The sequence below is a fragment of the Chiroxiphia lanceolata genome, chromosome 26 (assembly GCF_009829145.1).
Source record: "Chiroxiphia lanceolata isolate bChiLan1 chromosome 26, bChiLan1.pri, whole genome shotgun sequence".
Classification (NCBI taxonomy): domain Eukaryota; kingdom Metazoa; phylum Chordata; class Aves; order Passeriformes; family Pipridae; genus Chiroxiphia; species Chiroxiphia lanceolata.
In genome coordinates, this window is record NC_045662.1 from 5,512,038 (window position 1) to 5,525,752 (window position 13,715).

Consider the following 13,715-nt stretch of genomic DNA (forward strand, 5'->3'; position numbering starts at 1 on the left):
AAACTGCTGCTTCCTTCCTCCGTCGGGATTCAGGCTCCTGGTTAATGGGTGACCTTAAACCACCCGTCTTTCCCCCGGGATTGATGGGAGAGATGTGGGGAAAGGATGAGGGACCCCCGGGGGACGGGGGGAGAAGCACCTGAACCGGGACAGGGGGGTCACAGAGAGTGGGGTCCCCTCTCTGCCCCAGCACAGGGGTCACTGGGAGCAGGGTCCCTCTCTGCCCTGTGATGGGGTCACTGGGAGTGGGTGTCCCCCTCTTCCCTTGGACAGGGGGTCACAGGGAGCAATGTCCCCCTCTTCCCTTGGACAGGGGGTCACAAGGAGCAGGGTCCCCCTCTTCCCTCGGACAAGGAGTCCCAGGGCCCACGTTCCAAACCCCAATCCCACCCCTTTCTCCAACAACTGGCATCCCTCCAACCACCCCATCCCAGGATAAGGAGCCAGACTTCGGACCCCCAGACCCCTCACACACCCGAGGGGGTCCCAAATCCTTGGAGAACCACACGGGGAAAGGGCAGGAGAGGAGGGAACGAGGCTCAGCCCTGGCGAGAACGACGCTCCGAGTGTTCCCTGCCTCATCCCTCTGCTGCACTTCCATAAATCCAAGGCCGGGAGCGGCGGCTGGAAGTGGGAGATCGCTACCCCAGGACATATCGAGACACATCTCGTGTTATTTTAATTAAATCCTGCATTATGGTTTGTGACAACTCCGGCGCGAATGAATCCGGAATTAAAGTCTTACTTAGGCATTCCATGAGTCCCCCCCCTCCTCCTCTGCTTCCCCCCTCTCCGTGGTACAAAGAGAGAGGCCATAAAATCAAGATGTTGGTTCGTTTACAGATGGAGCAGCTTGGAAAAGGGGATTTAAAAAAAAAAAAAAGAGAGAGGAAAGGAAGGAAGGGAGGGTGGAGGGAAGGATGGAGGGGAAGGGAGGATGGAGGGGAGGGAGGATGGAGGGGAAAACAGAGGGAAGGGATGATGGAGGGAAGGGAGGATGGAGAGAAGGATGGAGAGAAGGGAGGATGGAGAGAAGGGAGGATGAAGGGAAGGGAGGACAGAGGGAAGGGAGGAAGGAGAGAAGGGAGGAAGGAGGGAAGGGAGGATGGAGAGAAGGGAGGAAGGAGGGAAGGGAGGATGGAGAGAAGGATGGAGAGAAGGGAGGACAGGGAAGGGAGGACAGAGGGAAGGGATGATGGAGAGAAGGATGGAGAGAAGGGAGGATGGAGGGGAGGATGGAGGGAAGGGAGGAAGGAGAGAAGGGCGGAAGGAGGGAAGGGAGGATGGAGAGAAGGGAGGATGGAGGGGAGAACAGAGGGAAGGGAGGATGGAGAGAAGGGATGATGGAGGGAAGGGAAGACGGAAGGAAGGGAGGATGGAGAGAAGGGAGGATGGAGAGAAGGGAGGATGGAGGGAAGGGAGGATGGAGTGGAGTGAGCACGGAATGCCGGCGGGTGTGAGGTCCTGGCTGGGGTGGGACCAAACCTGCCCCCCAAACCAGGCTCCTCCGAGCTCCCCCACCCCCGGATTTCAGCGTTGTCAGGATTATCATTCCCACTCTCACTTTTAACCCTGGATCTGTGACCTCAAAGAGGGCGAAACGCCGGGAACTGGGGACCTTTGGGGGCACGGAGGGGCTTCTGGCCAAGGGAAACTCGATTTTATTCCCGAGCCCGGGAGTTTCGACCCCGGGAGTTTGAATCCCATCCATCCATTATCTCTTCCCTGATGGAAACGAGCCGCCTACGTGACATTTTGCAGCAGAACCCGCTTGAAATGTTACCACATCAATTGGTTTAAATGTTACCGGCGCCTCGTGGCCCCCGAGATGGTTTTATAATTAGCTCCGTCTCTCTCTAATGAACAAAGATTCCCACTCTCTGCTGGGATCTCCCATCAGCAAAGGAAACAAAGGTGCCCTGAGCTCCACAGGCTCCGACCTGGGAGGGCTGGAGGTGCCACTCTCACCCCTTGGCACGTTTGAACCCCCCCCCGGGCTGTTCTGCCCCTGTGGAATTGGGATTTTATCCTCAGGGCTCCTCCTTTTCCTCTCCCACTTCCCAAATCCAAACAACCTGCATCCAGGTGTGGGTGTATAGAATAGAGAGATAATATTATTTATAATATTGTATGTTGTATAATCATATAATATATAATATTATATATAATCATGAATATCCTGAGTTGGAGGGGACCCACAAAGATCACCAAAGTCCAACTCAATAATATTACACTCATAATGTTACAGTCAATAATATTATATAGCTAAAATATATATATATTACATATAAATATATGTAAATATATATTATATATATATTATAACCATATAATATATAATATATAATATAATCATGAATATCCCGAGTTGGAAGGGACCCACAAAGATCACCAAAGTCCAACTCAATAATATTACATTCATAATGTTATAGTCAATAATATAGCTAAAAATATATGATATATATTACATATAAATATATAAAATATATATTTTATATATATTATAATATAATATATAATATATTATATAATCATGAATATCCCAAGTTGGAAGGGACCCACAAGGATCACCAAAGTCCAATTCAATAATATTACACTCATAATGTTATAGTCAATAATATTATATAGCTAAAAATATAATATATATATTACATATAAATATATATTTTTATATATATTATAATCATATAATATTTAATATAATATATTATATAATCATGAATATCCCAAGTTGGAAGGGATGCACAAGGATCACCAAAGTCCAACTCAATAATATTACACTCCTAATGTTAGAGTAAAAAATATTATATAGCTAAAAATATATATATTACATATAAATATATAAAAATATATATAATATATAAGTATATTATAATCATGTAATATGTAATGTAATATATTATATAATCATGAATATCCTGAGTTGGAAGGGACCCACAAGGATCACCAAAGTCCAACTCAATAATATTACACTCATAATGTTATAGTCAGTAATATTATATAGCTAAAAATCTAAGATATTGCCTACATAATTACACATTATATCTATACCTATATAATATCTATATAATATGTGGATCCATAAAACAACCTGGGAAAGCTGCAGCCAGGAAGGGACGGGTTTAAGGATGAGGCTTCACTTTAATACCTCCCATCCTCACGACTTCCAAACGAAATTCCCACCTCCATTTACAAAACAAACTGGGACATTGTCAGGCATTTGCCACACCGGAGGGAAAAAAAAACCCCACCCTCTTTATTTATTCACTTATATATTTATTTACTTATTGATCTGCTCCCTTATATAAAGTCCTCTCTTCACCCACCTCGAGATAGATTTATTTATCCCTTTGCCTCTCCCATTATTTATCCCTTTGCCTCTGTGTTTATTCACCTATTTACGTGTCCATTTAGCTCAACGTTTATTTATTTACCCCGACGTACATTTACCTATTTATTCACTCTTATTTATTTACTTTTGCAAATGTCACATCCCCCCCCACCCCCAAAAAAAAACAAACCACCCATGGAGGGGTTTGTCCTTAAATCTCTGTCAAATCAAAGGCAGGAGTCGAGTCTGGAGGAGCTGCCGCTTGTTCCGGAGCCTTTGGAAAATGGCAGGATTGTCACACTCGGAGACACAAATTTCCCCCGTTAATATATTCGAATGGAAACCTCTGAATCCAATCCTACACGGGCACATCTAATAAATTCACAATATTTCAGCCTCAACAGCCTCCGACGGTTCGTTTTAAAGATTTATGGGGTAAAAAATTACTGGGTGATGAATATAGTTTATTCTGGGCGGTATTGGAGGGGAGAAGGAATTAAACTACTGTCTTTAACACGGAATTTATTATTACCTCTGTCAAAGCCCACGTCCTTAACGGCATTTATTATACATTTCAGGGCAAAATAAATGCTCGGAGTGGTTCCTCAAACCTGAAATTCCCCCCGTGGAACAACGTGCCAGCCCGGGAGGAGCTCGTGGGCTCGGGGGGAAAGGTCTCAGCAACTTCCAGAGAGCACCAGGGATGGGTTTGGGATCCCAGGAGCATGGGAAAGGGGCTCCAGAGAGCACCAGGGATGGGTCTGGGATCCCAGGAGCATGGGAAAGGGGCTCCAGAGAGCACCAGGGATGGGTTTGGGATCCCAGGAGCATGGGAAAGGGGCTCCAGAGAGCACCAGGGATGGGTTTGGGATCCCAGGAGCATGGGAAAGGGGCTCCCTGTGCCCCCGGGGACCAGGATTGTCCATGGACAAAGTGGGGGGAAAGCAGCGGGGTCGGGGAAAAAATTTGGGATGCGGCATCAGGGACGTGCAGGTGAGTCCCTGTGCAGAGGGAAAAATTTGGGATGAAGCAGGTGAACCCCTGTGGATGAGGCAAAATTTGGGATGAAGCATCAGGGATGTGCAGGTGAGTCCCTGTGGAGCAGGAAAAATTTGGGATTGGGATGAAGCACCAGGGACATGCAGGTGAGTCCCTGTGCAGAGGGAAAAATTTGGGATGAAGCATCAGGGACATGAGGGGGAGTCCCTGTGGATGAGGCAAAATTTGGGATGAAGCATCAGGGACGTGCAGGTGAGTCTCTGTGGATGAGACAAAATTTGGGATTGGGATGAAGCACCAGGGACATGCAGGTGAGTCCCTGTGGATGGGGAAAAATTTGGGATGAAGGATCAGGGACATGCAGGTGAGTCCCTGTGGATGGGGAATAATCTGGGATGAAGCATCAGGGACATGAGGGGGAGTCCCTGTGGAGAGGGAAAAATTTGGGATGAAGCATCGGGGTGTGCAGGTGAGTCCCTGTGGATGAGGCAAAATTTGGGATGAAGCATCAGGGACATGCAGGTGAGTCCCTGTGCAGAGGGAAAAATTTGGGATGAAGCATCGGGGTGTGCAGGTGAGACCCTGTGGAGCAGGAAAAATTTGGGATTGGGATGAAGCACCAGGGACATGCAGGTGAGTCCCTGTGCAGGGGGAAGAATCTGGGATGAAGCATCAGGGACATGTGGGTGAGTCCCTATGGATGAGGCAAAATTTGGGATGAAGCATCGAGGACATGGGGGTGAGTCCCTATAAAATTTGGGATGCAGCATCAGAGACACAGGGGTGAGTCCATATGGAAGGGGCATAATTTGGGAGACGCCCTTGTGGACAGGGCACAATTTGGGAGCAGCATCAAGGACAGGGGGATGAGTTCCTATAAAATCTGGGACACAGCATGAAGGACACATGGATGAACCCCTGTGGATGGGGCACAATCTGGGACATGTGGGTGAGTCCCTATAAAATTTAGGATGCAGTTCAGAGACACAGGGGTGAGTCCCCGTGGAAGGGGCATGATTTGGGAGCGGCATCAAGGACAGGGGGACAAATCCCTATAAAATTTGGGACACAGCCTGAAGGGCATGGGGGTGAGTCCCTGTGGAAGGGGCATGATTTGGGAGCAGCATCAAGGACAGGGGGATGAGTCCCTCTAAAATTTGGGACACAGCACGAAGGACACATGGATGAACCCCTGTGGATGGGGCACAATCTGGGACATGGGGGTGAGTCCCTATAAAATTTGGGACACAGCCTGAAGGGCACATGTGTGAGTCCCTGTGGAAGGGGTACAATTTGGGACATGGGGGTGAGTCCCTATAAAATCTGGGGCACAGCATAAAGGACACATGGATCAATCCCTGTAGATGGGGCACAACCTGGGACATGTGGGTGAGTCCCTATAAAATTTGGGACACAGCCTGAAGGGCATGTGCCCCCCTGTGGAAGGGGCATGATTTGGGAATAGCATCAAGGACAGGGGGATGAGTCCCTATAAAATTTGGGACACAGCATGAAGGACACATGGATGAATCCCTGTGGATGGGGCACAATCTGGGACATGTGGGTGAGTCCCTATAAAATTTGGAACACAGCCTGAAGGGCATGGGGGTGAGTTCCTGTGGAAGGGGCACGATTTGGGAGCAGCATCAAGGACAGGGGGATGAGTCCCTATAAAATTTGGGACACAGCATGAAGGACACATGGATGAATCCCTGTGGATGGGGCACAATTTGGGACATGGGGATGAGTCCCTATAAAATCTGGGACACAGCCTGAAGGGCACGTGCCCCCCTGTGGAAGGGACACGATTTGGGAGCAGCATCAAGGACAGGGGGGTGAGTCCCTATAAAATTTGGGGCACAGCACGAAGGACATATGGATGAACCCCTGTGGATGGGGCACAATTTGGGGCATGGGGGTGAGTCCCTATAAAATCTGGGACACAGCCTGAAGGGTATGTGCCCCCCTGTGGAAGGGGCATGATTTGGGAATAGCATCAAGGACAGGGGGATGAGTCCCTATAAAATTTGGGACACAGCATGAAGGACACATGGATGAACCCCTGTGGATGGGGCACAATTTGGGGCATGGGGGTGAGTCCCTATAAAATCTGGGACACAGCCTGAAGGGTATGTGCCCCCCTGTGGAAGGGACACGATTTGGGAGCAGCATCAAGGACAGGGGGGTGAGTCCCTATAAAATTTGGGGCACAGCACGAAGGACATATGGATGAACCCCTGTAGGTGGGGCACAATTTGGGGCACCGGGGTGAGTCCCTATAAAATTTGGGACCCAGCCTGAAGGGCACGTGCCCCCCTGTGGAAGGGGCTGGATTTGGGAGCAGCCTCGGGGCTCTGGGCACCGCCGCCCCCCTTCCCCTGTGCTCGGCCACCCTTTTGTCCTCGGCACTCCGGGTGTCCCCTCATTTATCCAAATTACCTGGGAGGAATGAGGCTGCCAGGGGCCGGTTCTGGACGATTGGCTCCCGCCGGGGGGGCCGGGGGGGGGACGGATGGCCCTCGCTTGAATTTGACCGGTGGGTGACCGTTGCCTTCCCGCTGACCCCGCTGGCCCATCCCGGCCCTTTCCCGGCTCTCGGGAGCTTTCCCGCGGGGATTATTAACGGGAGCCGAGTGCTGCCGAGCCCGGAGGGGGGGGGTGTTCATCTCCAAACCCACCCACCCCCCCGCGGTGCTGAGCCCCGGCCAAACTCATCACACAAACTCATCACACATCGTGTTCATCGCCCGCGACGTTCAACACATCGGGGGGGGGGGCTCTCCCCATGAGCCAGACGGCCCCAAATCCAGGGAAAATGCCACTAGATGTCACCACACGCCTTTGGCTCGGGGGCCGGGATACGGGAATACGGCCCCCCCCCTCCTCCTTTCCTCCCTCCCTCCCTCCCTCCCTCCCTCTCCCGCTTCCCTCCCCTGCTTTCATTGGAAGCAATTGAGGGAATTAACTTATCCGGTTTTATGGCCGGCTTGTCACATCCAACTAAGCCCACTTAAACTAGGAAGTCTCGCTGCATTCAAATAATTATCATAACGTACAAATCACTCAGCCGGGGGACAAGGGATCGGGGCCGGGGACAGGGGAGGAGATGCCGGGGTTTTTGCTGGGATTATCACAGAATTCCAGGCTGGTTTGGGTTGGAAGGGACCTCAAAGATCACCTCGTCACAACGCCCTGCCGTGGGCAGGGACACCTTCCACCAGACCAGGCTGATCCAAGCCCTGTCCAACCTGGCCTTGGACACTTCCAGGGATGGGGGATCGCTCTTCCCCCTCCCCAAATTCATTCCCTGTGTTTTAGCCCACCCACGGGGGTGTTCTGGGGTGATGAGGTGGGACACAGGCTGTAAATCTGTCACCCCCTGTCCCCGTTATCCCTGCAGCACCTTCCCAAATCCTGGTGATTTTGGGGTGCAGGAAGGAGCCTCCTCCCAGATCTGGGAGGGCAAAGAGGAAAACTCCCGGGAGCAGCATTCCCTGCACTCCCAGTTGAAGGTACCCCCCCTGTCCCCCACTATTCCTGCAGCACCAGGGCCTGATGGAGTAAATGCTGGTGATCCTGGGATGCAACAAGGAGCCTCCTCCCAGATCTGGGGGGACAGAGAGGAAAACCCCCGGGAGCAGCATTCCCTGCACTCCCAGTGCTGGCACAGCCAAAGGGTGACTCCCAAAGGGGTGACACCCAGGGGTGCTGCTCTTACCCACCCTCCCTGGAGGTGTTCACAAACCACTCAGTGGTTGACCAGGTCGTGATGGGTCACAAAGATCTCGGAGCTCTTTTCCAACCTCGACGACTCCGCACAATTCTCCGACTGTTCCTTCCCCCCAGCTCCTGATGTCCACTCGGCCCCAAAACACTTTTCTCCCCCCCCCTTCTGCTGCTGGAAATGTCAGGCAGGGCCGGAGCAGCAGCCGGCGAGTGCCCCGCTGGCACCAGATGGGTTTTTATACGAGCCACTATTTCATGTTCAGACAGAGCGGCCGCGCCGGCTTCGCCTCCGCCAGATTAACTCGGCGAAATTAATTGGGACAAGATTGAAAAGGAAATTAAAATGCAGCTGAGTGAACAGGCTTTTCAAACACCTTTCCCTCCCCACCCTTGCCACCACTTCCCATCGCTGCCTCTCTGCCTTTTTTTTTTTCCTCCCACCCCACCCTGGAGCCGCCTCCCGGAGCCGCATCCGGAGTAATTTACGGGGGAAAAGCTCCCAGGACCCATCGGTTCCGTGTGAGGGAGCCGGCACAAGAGTGGCAATCTGGAGCCACTGAAGAGAGAGAGAACCCTGCCGTGACTCCAAGCTGTGTCCCCGAGCTGGCACGGGGTGGGACACACACACACACAGACAGATACACGGACGCACACAGACACACAGACACAGACAGACACATGGACACACACAGATACACAGACACAGACAGACACACAAATAGTCAGACAGACACACACACAGACACACACAGACACACAGACAGACAGACAGATAGACAGATAGATAGACATACACAGACACACACACAGCCACACAGAGACACACACACAGACAGACACATGGATACACACAGACACACAGACACAGACAGACACAGACACACAGACACACGGACAGACACACACACACAGACAGACACACGGACACACACAGATACACAGACACAGACACAGACAGACAGACACACACACACAGAGACACACATAGATGCACAGACACACACACAGACACAGACACAGAGACACAGACACACAGACACACACAGACACACAAACACACAGACAGACAGACAGACACACACAGAGGGACAGACAGACAGACAGACACACAGACAGACACACAGTCACCCCAGGGATGGATGTGGGTCACTCATGGTGTCACCCCATGGATAAACCAGGAGATGGGCTGGGGGTGTGGGTTCAGTGGGGTGTGGGTTCAGTGGGGTGTGGGTTCAGTGGGGTGTGGGTTCAGTGGGGTGTGGGTTCAGTGGGGTGTGGGTTCAGTGCCCAGGAGGGGCAGTCAGTCTCTAAATGCTGCCCTAAAAGCTCCCTGGGATCCACAGATGGGGAATTCTCAGCCTGCCAGGAAGGGCTGCTGAAGCCCAGGCTCTGAGAGGCTTCCAGGGACGCAGCTGCCTCCTGGCAGGGAGGTGGCAGAGCCAGCCCCAAATGCTCCTCAGAGCTAAAAGTGTCTGTCCAGGGTGGTTGGGAAGCTCCAGGGAGGCGGAGGGGCAGCGGGGGGGCAGCTTGTGGGGTGCAAAGAGCATCAAAACACCAAATAAACGTGGCCCCCCGAGTTTGTCGCTCCTCCCGTGCCGGATCAGGGCACAGAGGGCGTTGGGGAACACCTGTAAAATGGGACCCTAAAGTCCACTGCTCTTTCCATGTCATACTGGGGTTCAAACATGCTGCAAAACACCATAAGCAAAGCACAGCCCCCCCAAACCCATCCCTGTTCCTGCCTCGTGTCAGGTTGCAAAGCTTGTGGAAAAACATCACCCATAAAACACCAACTCCCGAGTTCATCCCTGTTCCTGTGCCGGACTGGGGTGCCAAGGACATTGTAAAACACCTGTAAAACGTGACCCTAAAGTCCACTGCTCTTCCCACACCCTATTGGGGTTCAAAGCACATTGCAAAACACCCCAAACAAAGCACAGCCCCCCCAAACCCATCCCTGTTCCTGCCTCATGTCAGGTTGTAAAGCTTGTGGAAAAACATCACCCACAAAACACGAACTCCCAAGTTCATCCCTGTTCCTGTGCCGGACTGGGGTGCCAAGGACATCGTAAAACACCTGTAAAACGTGACCCTAAAGGTCACTGCTCTTCCCACACCCTATTGGGGTTCAAACATGCTGGAAAACACCACAAACAAAGTACAGTCCCCCCAAACCCACCCCTGTCCCTGTGCCAGGTCAGGGAGCGAAGGGCATCGCAAAACATCCCCCAAGTAAAATACAACCCCCAAGTTCATCCCTGTTCCTGTGCCGGACTGGGGTGCAAAGGACATTGTAAAAACGTGACCCTAAAGTTCACTGCTCTTCCCATGTCATATTTGGGTTCAAACATGGTGCAAAACACCACGAGCAAAGCACAGTCCCCCCAAACCCACCCCTGTCCCTGTGCCAGGTCAGGGCGCGAAGGGCACTGCAAAACATCCCCCAAGTAAAACACAACCCCCAAGTTCACCTCTGCCAGGCCAGATCCAGCACAGACCAGCAGGGACCAGCTGGGAACAGGGACAGAGCCCTGCAGGGACACACACGGGGTAGCAGAGGGGTCACAGGCTCCTCTTGCCCCCCCTAAACCCGTTAATACAACCCCTTAATTTATTCAGCCCGAAGGGAGCCCCGGTCACACCCGGCTGAGCAACTCAATTACCCCTGGAATACCTGAGCAACAGCACGGCCTGACTCCATTCCCGGGCGAAAAAACAGCTAAAAATAAAATAATCTGGCTCTGGGGCATTGGAAATGTCTTGTGGGGTGAGGTGTGGGGTGCAGGGAGGAGGGAGTGGGATGCCAGGGTCCAGTTCCTTCCTCCCCCTGCTGATTTAACTCTGCTTCAAACCTCAATTTTGATCGATTTTGTCATGTTTTGACCTGCAAGTTGAGCCCCAGCCCCGATGTGATGGGGTGTCCTACCTTGCTGAGGATGTAGATGAGGTCCCCCCGGTGGAAGGAGAGCTCGTCGGGGTGGTCCCCCCTGCAATCCCAAAGGCCGTGGTAATAATTGGCATAATCTCGTTTGGGATCTCCTGGGGGTAAAAAAAACAAGACCAGGGGGTCAGGGAATGACATTTGGGGTCGTGGGGTGTCGGGGGAGAAGGGGTGGTGTTTGTTTAGGAAAGGAAGGAAGATTAATTTGGCATCTTAATTAAAAGGTGGAAGACAAAGAGGTATTGTGAAAGAGGCTGATCAATAAATAAATGCAACATTTCTCAATAAACACATATAAACATATTAATAAATGGTTTCAGAAGACCCTAAATCAAGCCACAACAGGAATCAAAGATGCTCTCCACCCCTGTTCCCAGGAGAGAAGGTCCCAAACCTTGGGAATGATACACCCTGATGGCTCAGGTGTCCCTCTTCCCATCGGGCTGGGAGTTTGGGAAGGCAGAAGGCCTGTGGAAAGGGAATGTGATCCAGCAACTTTATTTTCCCTTTTCTTTTTTTTTTTTTTGTAGAGAGGCAAATGTGTGCTGAAAGCCAAAGGGTTTGGGCTGATGGGGCTGTGGGAAGCGGTGCCAAGGCTGGGGGGATTAAATCTGGAGTTTCTGGAAAACTCCACGGCGGCGTTTCCAGAACAAAACATCTCCACCTTTGCCATCTCAGAATGGCACTTCCCGCCCCAAAAACGAAACATCTCCATCTCTGCCGTCTCAGAACGACGTTTCCCACCCCAAAAAACAGCTCAGAGACCAGAGCCCCTATGAAAGGGGTGGGGCAGGAATCATCCCACCCTGGGACGGACCCAGAGGAGCCTGTGCCGAGCTCTTCCACGGCTGCAGGAGACGGGGATTTATCCCAGCACAAAAACAACCCCAAACCCCCTCAGGTTCCCAGTTTTCAAGGCCACAGCTGTTAAAAGATGCTCCTGGAGCAAAGGCTCCAGGCAGGAGAGTGCCCTGATGGCAGAGCACCGAGGCTGGGGGCGAATCCAGATGTCACGACACGGACACATCCGTGATGTGACCCCCATGGATAATTAAAGCCGGTAAAACCAGGGTTTTAGGGGGGGGAGGATTTGAGCACGGGGGCTGTTCCAGCGGGCTGTGCTGCTCTGAACCAAGCCCAGAAAGCATAAATAGAAAATATTGAGCACATGTTGGAGGGAAATGTTGCTAATGTGGTCTCGGGGACGGAGCGATAAGGGTGCAGCTGGAATGCTGTGCCCAGATTGGATCACCTAAATATGAAAAAGGACATTACAGAGATGGGTAATGGCACGGCAGGGAGCAGCTGGAATGACTCAGGGACTTGGGGAACTTAAATAGAAAGGCTGGGCAGGAAAAAAAAAGTAGGTCTGCATCCTTTGGAAAGTATTAAAGGGGGAGAACGCAGTGGCGAGGAAAAGATTGGGAAGGGAATAGAAGGAGTAGGAGCTACTGAGTTATTTAAGCTGGTGGTGAGGGCAGGAATCAGGGGTTATGAGCTGGAAGCAGAGGAAATATCGGGGAGCTGAGCAGGAGGATGAGGCCAGTGCAGCTCTGGGAAGAGCCAGAAAATTGTGTAATTAACACAAAAGGTCGTTAAGGGAGGGTGTGAGGACAATGTCACGCAGCAGAGAATAATCCGGGATGGGGGGATGGCCTTGGCATCCCCCTGTGAGACAAGGATGGGGAAAGGCTTGAAATATAGCAGGAATATCCAAGTGTTCTATGGAACATCATAATTGACTTGCTGGCAAAGAGATTTAAACACAGTGGTAGAAAACACACACCGGAACAGAAAAGAGAAAATAGAAAATCCATCTTCCTCCAGGATGTTTCCAGAGCCACAAGTGCCCCTGGAGATTCCCCTGGGATGAGGACACGAGGATGATGCTGGGAAGCTGGAGACCCAGCTTCCCCTCCTTCACCAGGAATTAGGAGATGCTTCCTTATCCCACAGCTGCTCTTTCCTGCTCACCAGAGGAACGGGAGGACCTCGGAGCCATCCCACCCCATCCAGGAGGAAGGGGAAGCATCAGCCTGGATGTGACACCCCCTGACTGCGAAGGGAGACAGTTTTCCAGCCCACAGGAAGAAGGTTCGTGCCCCCAGAAGTGTTTTTCCAACCGTGTCAGCTGCTGGCAGGGAAGATCCCCACCCCTCCCTCCGACCCTGCCTTCCAAAGGTCAGGATTTGTCGTGCCAGAGGAGGAGGATGCTCCCGAGGAGAGCGTGGCACTCCCTTCCCAGCACCAGCTTCCAAACCCACAGGGATCTTAGTGCCAGCGACCAGGGGTGCTGTGTTAAAATAAAGTAAAATTAAAATTCATTAAGATAAATTATGAGTGTTTGCAGGAAAAGGGATCCCATTTTAACACTCCAAGGCCGGGCAGGGGAGAGTTTCCCTCTGCAGCTCCCTTAGGGGATGGTGGATGTCCGTGATCCTCCTGATCCAGCTCCAGGCTGGGTGGGATGTGGGATCCAGACAGGCCATCCCAGGACTCCTGCATTGACTCTGCTCCCTTTTCACGGACAAAAGGCTCTGTTTCAAAAGCCCCAGGCAGTCAATCCCGTGATTTCCCTGCGCTGATTCATCCTGATGGAAGCAGAGCTGCTCCCCCTGCACGGCCTGGGGGGGTCACGAAGGAAACCAGCCACATGTGACAAGTGCTCCCTTCCCCTCTGCAGCCCCGGGATGAGGCTGTGGGACAGGCAGGATCCAT

General features: G+C 51.8%; 1 protein-coding gene across 1 annotated transcript in view; it reads right to left on the minus strand.

Moving 5' to 3' along the window:
• LOC116798682 (src kinase-associated phosphoprotein 1-like) overlaps positions 1-13,715 on the minus strand; it is a 146,042-nt gene that overhangs the window by 7,862 nt on the left and 124,465 nt on the right. Inside the window, exon 9 of the mRNA XM_032711261.1 lies at positions 10,983-11,095. Coding sequence (XP_032567152.1) covers positions 10,983-11,095 — 113 coding nt within the window. The remainder of the gene's footprint in view (positions 1-10,982; positions 11,096-13,715) is intronic.